Source organism: Rhinolophus sinicus, linkage group LG03 (assembly GCF_036562045.2).
Source record: "Rhinolophus sinicus isolate RSC01 linkage group LG03, ASM3656204v1, whole genome shotgun sequence".
NCBI lineage: Eukaryota > Metazoa > Chordata > Mammalia > Chiroptera > Rhinolophidae > Rhinolophus > Rhinolophus sinicus.
In genome coordinates, this window is record NC_133753.1 from 157,688,890 (window position 1) to 157,703,887 (window position 14,998).

General features: G+C 38.6%; 1 protein-coding gene across 9 annotated transcripts in view; it reads right to left on the reverse strand.

Annotated features, from left to right (window-relative positions):
* Positions 1 to 4,528: 4,528 nt before the first annotated feature.
* NLN (neurolysin) overlaps positions 4,529 to 14,998 on the reverse strand; it is a 90,122-nt gene continuing 79,652 nt past the window's right edge. For 7 of the 9 annotated variants that reach the window (XM_074328891.1, XM_019743911.2, XM_019743902.2 and 4 more), the window contains one exon: positions 4,952 to 6,413. In XM_074328891.1, coding sequence (XP_074184992.1) covers positions 6,279 to 6,413 — 135 coding nt within the window. In that variant the 3' untranslated portion in view covers positions 4,952 to 6,278. Of the gene's footprint in view, positions 6,414 to 14,998 lie in introns of all 9 variants that reach the window. The other 2 variants (XM_074328892.1, XM_074328894.1) reach the window with 1 other exon arrangement.

The following is a 14,998-nucleotide window of genomic DNA, read 5'->3' on the forward strand; positions in this document are numbered from 1 at the left end:
TAAGCTGACAGATGTGGAAAACGACATATTCACAAAGATAATCTTGGCAGCACTGTTTGTAATGTTCAATGAGTGAAAATGACTTAAAAGTTCATCAACAGATGATTGATGAAATAAATTACTGTACCTTTGCATAACTTATGGGGTGTACGTTTAAAGTCCAGTTCCAATCTTTGTCATAAAACCTGGAACTCCGAAGTTTTTTGTTTTTTATTATCTGCTTAAGTAGTTGCTATATAGGGAAGTTACAAATAATAGGTAGTCAGGGATTGAAGTTAGGTTCTTTTCCTTTAGTTTTTATTAGTATAATGGAAAATTATTAACACTGATGGGAGATGGAAAGAAGGAATCCTGACTAATTCTAGACCATCTCTAAATAGCTCAATGGTCACCTTAACAGCCTGTTTTCTAGATTTATAGGCTGCACCAATGCCTCTTGGGTATATTCTACTTACCAGGTCAGAAGAGTCCCACATCATTCCTCTTAAAGCTAGAATTTTATAGCCATTTGATCACAATGCATACAAATGGTTAGAGTGAATATTTTCATCTCTCACTTGTGAGTTCTTTAACTACAGGGTCTAAGAAACTCCTGGATATAACAAAGATGGAAGAACACCATTTATTCCCACTGTTGACCTGCTGAAAAGAGAAAATCAACCATTTTGTTAGAAATAAGTCTGTGGTGTCAAGTGGCATGGTAATCTTAAAATTGTGTGGCACAGAACTTTAATTGTACAGTGGTCAGCCAGTGTGGGGGCAAACAACATAAAAGCTTTTTATACATACCTTTGTTTTATACTTTATCTCAACGAACTTATTACTTGCCTTCCTCGTTACACTGTGATCAGCTTAGGTTCAGGGTTGTTAGTCACTTGTGTCCTCAGTGGCAAACACAATGCCGAGTAGATAAAGGACACTTTATGGTCTTCAAATTGAATCCAAAACCCAAAGTTTGAAAACAAATTGTTTAAGACAGCAGTTCTTAAATTTTTCTGATTAATGCTAGGGATCCTTTCCCTAGAAGAAATGCACATATCTGTGTACACAAAAATTGTAATATAATTTCAGGACAATCATGGATATCTGCTTTCTCTCCCCCTTTCCTAGATCTTCTAGGATAACAAAGATTCCAGATTAAGGAATTCCTAGGTTTAGAATATAGAATCAGAGAGAGAAGTGATCTTTAGAAACATGCTCCGCCTCTCACTTTTTCTTTTACAAAAAGCACACTTCTTTCATCCACCTCATACAAACTCTTCCAGAATACTAAGGAGAAGTGCCCCTTCCATAAAAGGTGTAGAAAGCATGTATCTATGTAGTTTTAGATCCATTTATAAATGAGATATTTTGCAGTTATTGTAGAAAAATGCATCCTTACAGCAAAAGGTAATTTTAAAGAAGGTAAGCTTATTTAACAAATATCCATGGACTATTCACTATGATTCAAGGCCTGTGGAGAACGGGATGGAAACCATGACTTGAAGACATCACATTATGGTACATACTCAACTGGGTATTTGAGTTACATTTTGCCTCTTGTATATGTGTGATGAAGACAGTGGTGGGGGGAATGGGCAGAGAGCAACTGTAAATCCTATAAAGGAAGAAAATGAACCTTTGTTCATTCTATAAGAGTTTTTGGCTTTATTATGGTCATATAGGACTGCTATGCTCTCACCTTCAGTTACCACACTACCCATCAGAAGACTGATAGTAACCTCTAGATATGCACTGGCTGATCACAGATGAGGAGTAAGTTAATGCTTAAAACACGATGCTTGAACTATAATCCTGCAGTATGAGGGAGCTGCAACCACCTAAATACCATTTCTAAGATCCAGCATGTAAATGTTTCTTTCACCTGAGTAACATTTTGCTGATGATCATTATATATTTGCTGCATCTTAAACTCTGGAGGAGACCTCAAAGCTGCTCTGGTAGGAATGTCTACTCCAAGGATGAATCCCCTTTGTAAAAACACTCCTGGCAGTCACAGGTTTTGTTTGAATACTCATTAGCAGTAGTAGCAGAATGCATCTGTAATCAACAATAATTATTAGAAACTGCTTCCTCATACTGAACTAAAGCCTCCTTATATTTTCCAACCATTTCTCAGAATTATCCTATTCTTTCTCCCCTATCATTCAAGGATTTGAAAAGAGCTATTTATATTTCTGAATTTGTCTCTTGATGGAACTTCCCTAATTCTTTTATGCAGTTCTCTTGAGAAGTATTTTCAAGGTCATCACCCTCCTGTTGACTCTTCCAAACACTGTAATACTTGGCCAGTCTACTTAAAATGTGACACCTAGAACAGAACATGATATTCTAGCTGTGATTGATCTTACCACACTGAAGTCCAGAGGGATTATTCTTTTGACCTGGACATTCTTCCATCAATAGACTCTTATAAAGCTTTCATTCTCTCCTATTGCCCTCCCCAGGTGTGCTGTACTGTGGGCTTATGTTAGAATACGGTCAAATAAAACTGCCAGGTCTTGTTTCCTGAGTACCACCATCGAGTCAGGTTTCCCCTCCTTTTACTTTGGCAATGGAATGTGCCCAATTTCACCTTAAATTTATCTCAGCACTGAAATAATTTTAAATCACAATGTCATCGTATTTAACCATTCTTGCTCTTTATAAATTTGATAATACTTTCTATGGACTTCATTGTGTCTTCACCCAAAGGACTAAAAATTTCCCCGTTTAATGTGAATCATTATTCAACTCTCTTAGGTTGTGTCCATAGCTAGGAATCCACCTGGCTAACAATTACCCAGTCGTATCCTCATCATGGCCACAAAGATGTCAACAGAGATGTCAAGAGTCTTTTTGGATTCAGTGAACACTGTGCCTTTAAACCAGTCTTTAAGCCATGTAATTTCTCTGATGACAAATGCTAGACATTTTATCATGGTAGTTAATTTTTAGGTGAGCCTCCAGGAGCTATGAAATAAGCACCTAAAATGTGTGTCAGCTCATGCGATGCAGTGTCGTATTCACCTCTTCCCTTTTCTTGTACACACACACAGGACCAGATGCATTGGACCTGTACTTTATCTGGAAAGGAAACTACGAGATAAATTCAACCAAATAAAAACTCAAGAATCATTTACTGGAGAGAGGTATGTGAGGGGCTGTGTTGATTATCTCAATTTTTCAAAAAATTTTTTCAAAGTCTCCATGTATAGTGTTATTGTGGGTATGTTGGAAAAGACTACATTGATATAGTATTTAGATTTTGTGACCTTTGTTCTTTGCTTTGATATAGTTGGTACTAGATCAGTTTCAGTGGAATTTCTCCATTAAGGATGACTGAAAAAATAAACTTTGGACATTGACTGTTTCAAAGAAAATGGAAGCATGTATGTCTTTTTTTGCTTTTATTCTCACCAAATATTCATAAGAGAAGGCATATTCAATTTTGAGAGGCTATCCAATTTCAGGTGGGAGATGCATAACTGTAATAATGTTGTGTTGAGGGAAGAAAGAAGCCTTGGTCATTGCATCTAGTCAGATGAAATAGGGTTTCTCTTTTAGCACTCTGTGGGGCTCAGTTAACTATGCCTAAACCCAATTTGGGGGGTTAGTATTTTAACGCCATTTCCTTAAGAACATGTCAAATTCTTGTGCATGATAGAAATGAAAAACATGAAAAAATGGTCATAAACAAAGCAGTTGACCCACGGAGGAGGCAGGATTACTCTACACCTTCATACACAAAGGTTAAAGGCAAAACAGTAAAGGAGAAAGTTAAGTCATTCTCTATTAGTTAAGCCAAGTACAAAGTATAAGTACAGATCCGATCAATTTTTTTAAAGAACTATTTTCTCTATTTTGGTCTCTTACACCATGTAGTTTGTCAAGTCAAAAGAGCTACAGATATCCATTTTTCATCATATTAGTTTTAGGAAGGCAAGACAGGCATGAACAACTCTTGAAGATAATCTTGTTATTTTAGGGAACAAACAACGTTTCTCTTAGAGGAATAAAAATCTGCATTACGTGGTATAACATCAGGACTTTTCTTTCTCTTCTCTGTGGCATCTTAAAGTTAAATCCTTCGGCATGTCTACTATATATTAATATAAAATGACTAAGAACTTGCCCTTAGCAACGTACTGATGCCTCCCCCCAAACCTGAAACAAATCTAAATCTTCTGGATCAATAACCAAGAGAGATTTTATTACTTGTGACTCAGTCCATAAATCTGAAGTGTAGGTTGTCCAATGACAATTTTTATAGTTATCCACCCTTCAGAGTGCCTCACCAACACTCTATGCTCTGATCTGGAAAAAAAGAACAAGCAGATGGATGGCCACATTCAAAAAGGCTTCAAAAAATAAGTCCTTAGTTTTGAATTATGGTAGAGAATATTTTTGGGTACTTGATTTTGTGGCTTTTCCTTGGTAGATTTTAAATATTAGTTGTGGACCCTAAATAAAAAGCATATTACAGAGCTTTTGCTCTCTCATGCATTTCAGTTTTTACATTAACGTATGAAAGAAATGTTTAAGTTCGTTCTCTTGGATAATAATGCAATTTTATTGCGTGCAGCCTTTTTCACAGCAAGTATTAGTTTTTCCATGTGAAATAAGATTTAAAATGATAAAGTTATTGTTAAGGAGACACATTAGGCAATAGAAAAAGCTGAAGAGAGTTTTTGTCTGAAACTGGAAAACAGAACAGTCTGGGGGGGAAAAAAAGATATGAGAAAAGTACACAGGTTGCTAAGACCAAAAAAAGAGCTTTGGGGACCAGAGGCAGTGACCTTGAGTGAATGTGGGAGAAAGAAGGACCAGGCAATTATCTCAGTCAGGAGGGTAAGATTGCATGTGGACGTTTAAGCTGTTTGCTTGACAATAACCATCTTAGAATTTTCTTCTGTGTCACCAAAGCTCTTGATTTTTCCTGCTGTCTATAATTTTATTGTGCAGCATAATATTTTTTTTTTTTATTTAGCACAAAGTCCATTTGGACTAGAGAACAGAAAGGTTTTCATTTTGTCCCTGGCCAGTGAAGTCATACCTCAGGTACCCAGTGGGAAACAACTGGAAGACTTATGCAGAGTACATTCAAAGTTTGTTTTTTTGCTTTTTCATTTAAAAAGTTTTCTTGTCCAGTTGTAGTTTTCTTATTGTGTAGACTCCTAGAGGAAAAATAAGTACTGTGAGTTTACTGGTCTGCTGCAGAATTGGAATTCAGGCCCATATTTAGTTGAAGAGAGATCCCAAGGTTCATGTCAAATAAAAATCACCAGACCAAACAGACCACTGAAGAGCCATTTCCCCGTGGCTGAGTTTAAGCACACGTGTAACACTTGGGAGCAGCTGTCCTAAAGCGCTTCTGTCTAGAACCCACTCTTCTGGAGTTTCTGAACTCTTATGCTCTGCATCAGGTGCAGCTCTCTAAATAGCCATTGGTGACATGTGTACCCGCCACTTTGGGAGGAGGTCAAGTCCCACCACTTCTTAGAAACCGAAGAAGAGATACACTTCCTTAGTGTTCTTATTAGCAAATATGCCAAAAGACTGACAATCTTGTATGCTGACGTGGAAGGGCACCTCTAATACAAGATACAAAAACCTGCAATGTACATTGGGCTAGTTCAGTTAAAACTCATACTGTTTGGTACCCTTTGACTGGACGTTAGACAGAAAAGACACCCAAGTGGAGGACTATAATTTAAGTGTGGCAGAAAGTTGGGAATCACACGGCCTTCAACTCAAAGATAAATGAATGCATTGCTGAGGCATATTCCCCTGGCCCTGAGGTATGTAGGCAAAGAGGTCACACTTGACTGTGAGACAGAGTCAAAGTTGATGCAGAGCTCCCAGAAAATATTTACCAGAGGAATATGGTGATTCATTTATGTCCAGAAATCCCAAGTATAAAACTGCATGATATAAGAAGGATCAAATTATGTAATGTATATGATTCAATTTAAAAATTCTGAGCCCTCTTACATTATATTATCTAGATTACAAGAGTACAAAAAAAATCAAATTACATTCATATGAAACTTTTATAAAAAAAATCAAATCTATTTTTATGAAATTTTATAGTACAATTATTTTCGAATGGGCCTCTTCTTAGGTCACAGTATTTATAATTCCATTTACATCTGTGTAAGTTTTCAACTCAAACAACAAAAGGCAGTCAATAGAAATCTAAATTTTCACTTGCAAAACTCCCTTCAGTTTCCAGGCCAGTGACACATGGTGGTGTCGACTTGTCCTCCAGACGTGGATGGCTACCAAAGAGCCCCAGCCTACGGAGCGTGCAGGCCTCTGCTCATTAAGAACGCCTTTTGGTTTGGCTCACGTTCCAAGAAATTCTGGAGCATGTCCATGCCGTCCAGAGATCCCCCAGGTTTCAGGATTAGGTTTCTGTATTTCATTCCAACCTAATAAAATAAAACATCATGCCTAATAATTCACGGTTATAGCAGTTTTCCAAATCTCTAGATGCAAAAGAGAAAAGGGAAGGGGTGAAGAAACAGGGACCTCAGCTTCATTCTGTCTGGATGTTCCCTTGTGCTGGGCCTGTGGCGCTGTGGTATTTATTTATTCTGGTAGCTAAGCGATCTGAGCTTAGACCTCCAGTCTCCTACACTTCCCTTTATTACTGTCTCGTCTCCCTTGATTCTCAGCAGTGAAATGACAATGTGAGCAAACAGACGCACAAGAAATAAGCAAATAGAATACAGAACAGGTTCCTATTTGTTACGCCCTTTCAAATGGGATTTCAAAAGGGTTTACAAAGCAAGTGTTCAAGAAGGCCACAAGGAGGGGTTCCGTGTACCTGGAAATAGTGGCACATCTATGGCCCACATGACTTCTGATCTGTTTTTATGAGGGGCTCATAAAAAACCCCTGTTCCTTGGGAGAAGGTGGTGGGGGCGGGGGAGGGGGGCATAGGACAACACCACAGTCCCATGGTGCAGGGTAAGACATTTCTGTGGGCCCAACGCTGGGAATGAGGACCTTTGTCAAGTGTTCTTTGAGGACCAGATCTGTAATTTTAAAACATATCACAGTTTCGCTGTTTTTATTTACATTTAACATAGGAGCAGATAAAGTGAAAGAGAAGAATTGTAATTCAATATCAGTGTTATTCAATATTTTCACTTCCTTTTCAGCATTCTTTTAGGGAAACGAGGCAAGACAGTTCAGTGAAGCATAATTCTAAATACACACGTAAAAGAAACAGTTCACAGAGTAATACTCCTAAATTTATAGGTATTATATCATTTGATCAATAGGACAAGGAGCCTTTCTGAGTACAAGAACAGCTAGAGAATTTCCAGAGACAAAAGTAATACAACTTTTGACTTGTAACAATGATTCTGCTTGGTACAACCATCAGAGATCAGACTAGTCAAACTGTTCAGGAAAATAAAACGTGGATGAATGGAATCTACCAAGTCAGATACAAAACTATTTAATGCTCTACAGGGTCATAAAATTAAAACTTTTGGGATTATCTTTTGGTTATAAGCAGATATCATCTGCCACTTATTAATCATCCACAGGCTAACATCTAACTTTACAGTCTAGGCCCAAATCAGGGGTAAATAATTAGCCAAATAAAATTAACGTCTCATAAACTCTAGGGCAATAGAGTTTGACGAATAGAAATAGAATGTGAGCCACATACATAGCTTAAAATTTTCTAATAATCACATTTGAAAAAGTAGGTGAAACTAATTTTAATAAAATATTTTATTTAAACCAGTATATCTACAATATTATTTCCACATGCATCAATATAAAAAATTATTGAGATTTATTTGTTGTTGCAAGACTCAAATGTGTTTTTTACATTTATAGCACATCTCAATTCTTCAGTTGCACTAGTCACATTTCAAGTGCTGAATACCCACAAGTGGCTATCAACCTAGAATCTAAAATGTGAGTGATGGCTATTCTTGTCACAGACTTCATTATTCTAAGAAGTAGCAGATCAGAGCTCTTCAGCCCAATCGCAGTTTACCTCTTTTCCCTTTCACTCGCTGCCCAATGTGTCTAAATGTGACCAGTGTTAAATTAGTGGGGAGAAGAAAGGTAAGGAAAGACTATATTGTCTGAGGATAGCAGTATAGGAAGAACTTAGACAATGTGAGTTAAATTTATCTGCAGAATCATAAAAATAGTTTAATCCCTTTAAGATGGAAAAATTTTAAATATTTACTAATAGCAAAGAAAACAATATCATGAACTCTCATGTACCCATCATTCAACCTCAGTAACTAATATTTATCTGCCGACATTCTTAACGCTCACGATCTGAGAATCTTTTATTTATTAAAAATAATTTCATTATACAAACACAGGACTACTCAGGGAAATCTAAAGTGAAAAATAAATCACCCAAAATGCTGACGTCTGACCAAATATTCTCATCTTTTACAGAGACCTGTAGTTTTAGGTGGGAAAGAAAAGCAAGTCTTTGATGAGCTATGTAGCTGTGTGGTGTTGTGAAAAGTCAGCTCATGCCTCTTCCGAATGGGCAAGCCAGTCAGAGCAGGCCCCTGTTTAGTCTCACAATATGTGGCTCAGTACAGCTCTAGTCCTCCTCCGCTCAGAGCTCCAAACAAGTTGATTCAATTTCCTGAATTACAGAGCAATGGCCTTTTAATAGTTTCATTTCCTTTGCAACGAAGTTTGGAGAAGAGTTTAAGACTCGTTTTGGTAATAGGATCTTGCTTTTCTTTAAAAAAAAAAATTAAAAAAAATTAAGTGAATTTTTTGTGTCTCAGGAAGGTACCAGCCTCTGTGGGGGAGAGGACATGGCCTGGGAGACATATGCCACAGGAGAAGGAGTCTTTGTCATAAGTTGTTCTGCTTTGTTTGTATAGTAAAGAAACTTGAACTTCGAGGAAATGGAAGCTCTAAGACAATAACTAAAATTTTTCATGCTAAAAAAAATCCTTCGGGAGGATCTGCACATAGTAAGAGCTCCTGTTACCTGGTCTATGAAGGAACATAACCATCAACCACCTCTGTGGTTTTTCATTCTGGAAGATTAGAGTGTATCTTTTGGCAATTGTGCAAGTCCTCTCTAAAGCAAGATCAGGCGTTCTGGAGTCAGGCCCAGGTTTGAATCTTGGCTTCATCCTCAGCTATGTGCTCTTGGGCCTTGGTTTCCTTACCTGTTCATTGGGAATATGCCTCCCTCACTCAGCTGATGGGGAATTAGAGGTGATGATTTCAGCACATTGCCTACTCCCTACCATAATACCTGGCACGTATAGTGATATTCAATAAATCTTAGTCATCTTTCACTCCTTTCATTTCCTTTTCTCTCACACTGCCCCAAAGTTCAGTTTCTCCTAAACAGTCCTGGGAAACAAATGCATTCCTGGTTTGGTATGTCTTTAAAATTAGTTTTGTCAACTAATAGAGCTAAAAAAGAAAAAAAAGAAAGAAAGAAAGAAAAAAGCACAAGAGACTGTACCTCCACTATTAGTATGAAATAGAATATATAATTCAGTGGGACTATTAAGTAGGAGAGACAAGGCACTCATTTTATCTAAGAATATGTATCTTTTATTTGAGGTAGTACTTTGAGAGCCACCAGAACTATGTGAATGAAGGATGTCCATCATCTATCCGTGATGAGAACATACAAATAGGAAACAGATCGGGTCTCATGCTGTCTCTGGCATCTCTGAAGCAGCACATGCATGTTCCCACTGCCTCCCAACCCTCCCCACTTCCTCCTCATTGTGACTGACTCTGGGGAGTAGAGCCAGAGTCGCCTCCTTCCTACACTGAGTAACAGGCAGCAGGGCAGAGAGCATCCACCCAAGGACAGGGCACCTAGCAGGCGCACCAGCCTGCTTTCAAAGTGGACTTTGAAACCTTTGCTTCCACAGCCTATCAGTCAACGCCTTCCCAACAGCACACCCTTTGTTTCCTATGAGGGTGGAGAGACGGTGGGTGGAAAAGGAACACCTTTGACAACAACGAAGGAGGGAGAGAGTGAAAAGACTGGTGCTGGGAGTCAGGGCGATGAAAATTAGAACAGTGCTGGGAATCTTTACTTGATTAGAAGAGGCCTTCTGGAAACCTTAGGCAAAGTTTCCATTTGTGAGGATAGAAGGATAAATCTTTATTTAAGGGGAGGGAGGAGATCGGAGGAAAAAGGTACCCTGGGTAGTAGTATGCATTAGGGTAGTAGAGGAATGGAAGCAGATGGAGGCGGGGAGGAACTACCAGTTAGGTCCAAAGAGGTACCCATTTGTAACAGTGATAATTAAATGTAACAGTTTTGAAGCAGAGGACAAACACAAAGATGAATAAAACAGTTTCTATTACAGGGCCTTAGGGTCTAAGAGGTGAGATAAAGAAGTAGACAATTAACAAGGCAGATTATTAGGACTAAGAGAAACACAAAGAAGGGCTGTCAGAATACAAAGGAAGAAAAACCTCTTTCAGCTGGTTGGGATTCAAGAGTTAGAAGGTCTGGCCTTGTAAATATTCAAGAAGTAGGTTGGAAATCAATCCTACTTCCTTCCTCGTCCTTTAAATCGGGCAAAATCTAAATCTGTTAGAAAAGGTTGAAGTGTAAGAAAAGTCAGCCTTGGGGTGGTTAGGACAGGAGGGCTGAAGCAGAAGTTAATCCATTTGTAAGGCCGTCAACACAGAAAGTTTCATATTCTCCCGTGACAACATATAGCAGGAACTGGACCCCGGATTCTGTTTGAAAAGCACTCGAATACTTAGCTTGACATTACACATTCTCTGTCAGGTAATTCTTTTTCAGGTTTAACCAAGATTCTTCATGTTTCTGTCTGTTATTGCTTGTAAGATGTAACTACTTCCTTATGACATTCTGTGTTAAAATATAATAGTTATACTTTATCTTGATTTTCTTGGCATTCCTTTCAGCAGTGAGGTTTGGTTGTGTTTCTCCTTCATTGATGGAAAAAACAAAGCTTAGCAATTTCTCTAATGCAAAAAAGATTATTCTAGCTTAATAATATAATTGCCTTTGAATCCACAATGTTTATTACCTCTTAGGAAAATTTCCCACAATGAAGTTGCCTTATAAAAAGAAATGGCCCTAGTTAAATGCCCCCAGTTTTTCAACCCTATGATTAGCTGCTGGATTTTGAAACTACATTTGGTGACCTTCAAGCTATCCTTAACGAGATCTTAGAGCTTGCTGGAAAAGTGTTAATCCCAAGCAGATCCTTTTCCCAATTATTTAAGGGATCACCTGGAGTAGTAAAAGCTATGTCTGATAATGAGACTTCTCCATAATCCACTAGAAACAGACTAGATAATATTTACCAAACCAATTAAACAGTTAAGCTATTGTATCTACTTACTATGAGGAATATATAAAACCAGAGGTAGCAAACTTTTAGGCTATTATAGGTACATGGCCAGTTCTAACACTTTGATAAAAGCCCTCACAAACAGAATGGAAACAATTGTACCACAGAATATTCTATTGCTACCATTTGGTATTCAGCAGGCTAGAGGTTTACATTTGATCCTTCCTATTGCTGTTTTCCCAGAGGAGTGACACGCGTTCTACAGTTCTACTTGCTAAGAAGTGGAATGGTTCTCAGAACAGACTCTGGGCTTTGCAGGATGGCACGAGGTTACAGTGAGAAGGCCTCAGGATGTTCTTTTGCTGATCCCAATAACCATGGCCAATAATGTCCACAATATATGATCTTTCAGAGATTGGGGACGAAGAACAGCAGGCACTGACTCCTTGAAAGGCCATCCTGCTATCTTAAAATGATCCGAACACACTAGGGAAGATGAAGGCCTTGAGACAATGAAGTCTGCATGACATATTGGGATTGCTCTGATTCTCGTGATTTCAGATCAAATACAGTATTTGATCTGAAGCCATAAAAATTCTTTCTCTTCATCACAACATAAAAATTCTTTCTCTTTATACCATAAAAATTCTTTCTCTTCATCACAACATAGTTGTAATAATGACCTAAGTTTTTTTGGAGAATAGGATTATTATTCCAAAATATTAATTTTGAATAAGTGATATTTGAATTTTGTAAATTGGGTGTTATTTTAGTGCAAATATTTCTAAAAAACAAAAACAAACCAAAAAAAACCCGCCACCAAACCAAACAGACAGTACACGGTAGGAGGAGATAAAATGTCTATTTAAAAAGCTGTTCCAGTATCTGCCATAAAAGAGTGTGAGGGTGAGGCGCAAAGGGACTCTCGTGGTCACTGGAGCCACACTCACTATTGTCGTGACAGCAGGGGAGCAATAAATGACATGACATTCCAGAGTATTTGATAAGAAAGGAAAAAAGAAGGGATTAAAGCCAGCTTCATGTCATAAGACGAGTAATAATATACAGCCCTGTTGGATCCAGAATTTTAGTAAAACTGAAAACTGTCTTAATATCACAAGTAAACAAGTCCAAGTAGTTGGTAATCTTGTTTTCTCCAAGTTCAACCCAATTCCTTTGTTTAAATTACGAGTAGTCTGGCTCCCTGCCAAACTGTGAAGCTGGAGAATAGCAGGAAGTACATAGAAGCATAATGGCAGGGTTGCTTCTGCTGGACTTGCAAGTTCCTTCCGGGGGATCCACTGGGATCAGTACTTTGTACCTGGGCTATTAACCTTGGCAGCTGGAAGAGGAGATGAATGAGGAGGCTTCATTGAAAGAAGTACTGTAGCACTTATGCCAGGAAGCCTCACCAACTAATAAGAGCCAGTAAGAGGTCATAATCATGCCTTTACGTACTGAGACTTTGTGTTTCTTCAAACATTGCTTTCCAATTTCTACAATAATACGTACTCTACGTAAAAATAAGAAAAAGCTACATAAAAAGTACAGAAAAATATTTAATAATCACTCATAACTCTACAACCCAAAGATAACAATTGACAACATTTTGATGTACTTTTCCCCTACACATATGTTTTAAAATAAAAATTTGTGGGGTGGCTGGATGGCTCAGTTGGTTAGAGTGTGGCCTCTGAACATGGGGTTGCCAGTTTGACTCCCCTATGAGCCAGTGAGCTGGGCCCTCCACAACTAGATTGAAGACAATGAGCTGCCATTGAGCTTCCGGAGGGGCGGCCGGATGGCTCAGATGGTTAAATCACGAGCTCTCAACACAACGTTTCTAGTTCAATTCCTGCATGGGATGGTGGGCTGTGCCCCCTGCAACTAAAGACTGAAAACGGCGACTGGAATTGGAGTTGAGCTGCGCCCTCCATAACTAGATGTAAGGAAAATGACTTGGAGCTGATGGGCCCTAGAGAAACATGCTGTTCCCCAATATTCCCCAATTAAAAAAAAAAAAAAATTGCATCCTCTGGTATATAGTATTTTATAATCTGATTTTTTTCACTTTGCTTGATAGTTATGTTAAACATTCCAGACATAAGAAAAAGCTTACTGAAGCCTTTCCCCCAAGCCCAAGCCCACTCTTCTGTTTAGAGGATGGAAAAGTCACTTTTGGTTTGGATGATTTGAAAGACTTCATAAATGACCAGCCACGTGAGAAGAGCTTTTAAGAATGGAAGGGTTTCTGAGAATCATAGACAAGGAAGTCGTACATTTCAGGTGGAAGAAATACAATGAATAAATTTGTGAAGATGGAAAGATCTACAGGAACACAGAAATTTGGCTGACACACAGGGAGTTCTGGGAGGTAAGGAAGGAATCTGATTGCGAACCTCAGGGCTGTGAACAAAGAGAGGAATAACAAGAAGTAAGAAATAGAAAAAAAACAAAAAAGGCAGATCAGGGCCTTTGGAAGTTGACGATTGGGTCATCAGTGGTAATGCTGGAGAGAGGATAATTTTCCAGTTTAGTTGATGGAAGCAAAAACCAGGAAACAGAGGTTTGCAAAGACTGTTTCTTACACTAAGAAATGAGACTGTGAAAGGAAGAACACCTGAGTAGGAGCAATGAGATTATCAGAACCAATAGCAATAACCCCAGTTTTTTTCCAAGATGGCAAATGAGGAAGGCTTGGTATTAGAGACATCTCCTCAGGCAGGAGGAAAGACGATAAGCATTGATGTATAGAAAGAATAACAAAGATGAAGGTACTTGTGCTCAGTGATCTTAATTTTTTTAGTAAAGATCATCTGCCCAGAGAAGACAGAGGTGGTGGGACTCAGGGAAGTGGAACATGACTGCAGAGTAACCCTGGGTGTCCAGTTGAGGTTGGACAGCATGACTTTGTAGTTGGGCATGTTAATGGAGTCATCTGATCTTCTCCGGAACATTCTGAATCCCAAGGGCACCATCTCTAAATGACATGATGGAGGAATCCAGGGCTGGGCACTGGCTGAAGGTCATGCAGAGGTCAGGATATTTATGAGAAGTGGTTGACCATTGTAAATGAGTTGGCCAGGGAATGGAAGGAGACTTAAAGGGAACTAACAGCCTGGGTAGGGTGGGATGGAAGATGGAGTGATTAGAAAGTCTAGTATAGAATGTAGGTACTGTGGAGATTTTTGTGTTGTGTGTGTGTGTGATTGGGGGAGGTATGGTAGTCTAAATTACATCAATGTATTTCAGTGCATATGTGTAGGGCACTATGCAATCCAGAAATATGAAGTTTGAGGAACAAATCAGTTGGTTGAAATAAGCACAGAGAGCCTGATTTTGATAATTTGCTCTCCTAATTTCTGAATCAAACAGAATGAAAAACACACTGGCAAATGCACCAGCCCTAGAAATAATCTGACAGCTGAGTCTTCAACAAGAGTGGAGACAGGGGACTGTAACTCAGGAAGGTTGGCTGGCAGCCACCTGGCAGTCCATTCGCTGTACACGGAAAGGAATGGCTCAGGTTAATGAAGCAGCTTAAATTACTTAAAGGCATTTAGGTTACAAACTATGTAGTAGGTGGGGTTTGCCAGCCACAGAAAAAGGGTGGCTCCCACAGAAAATGTATAAGGAAAGTGTGTAGAGAGTATCAAAACATAAACAAACCATTTATATCAGGAAGGAGTTTAGTTTTCTTTCCC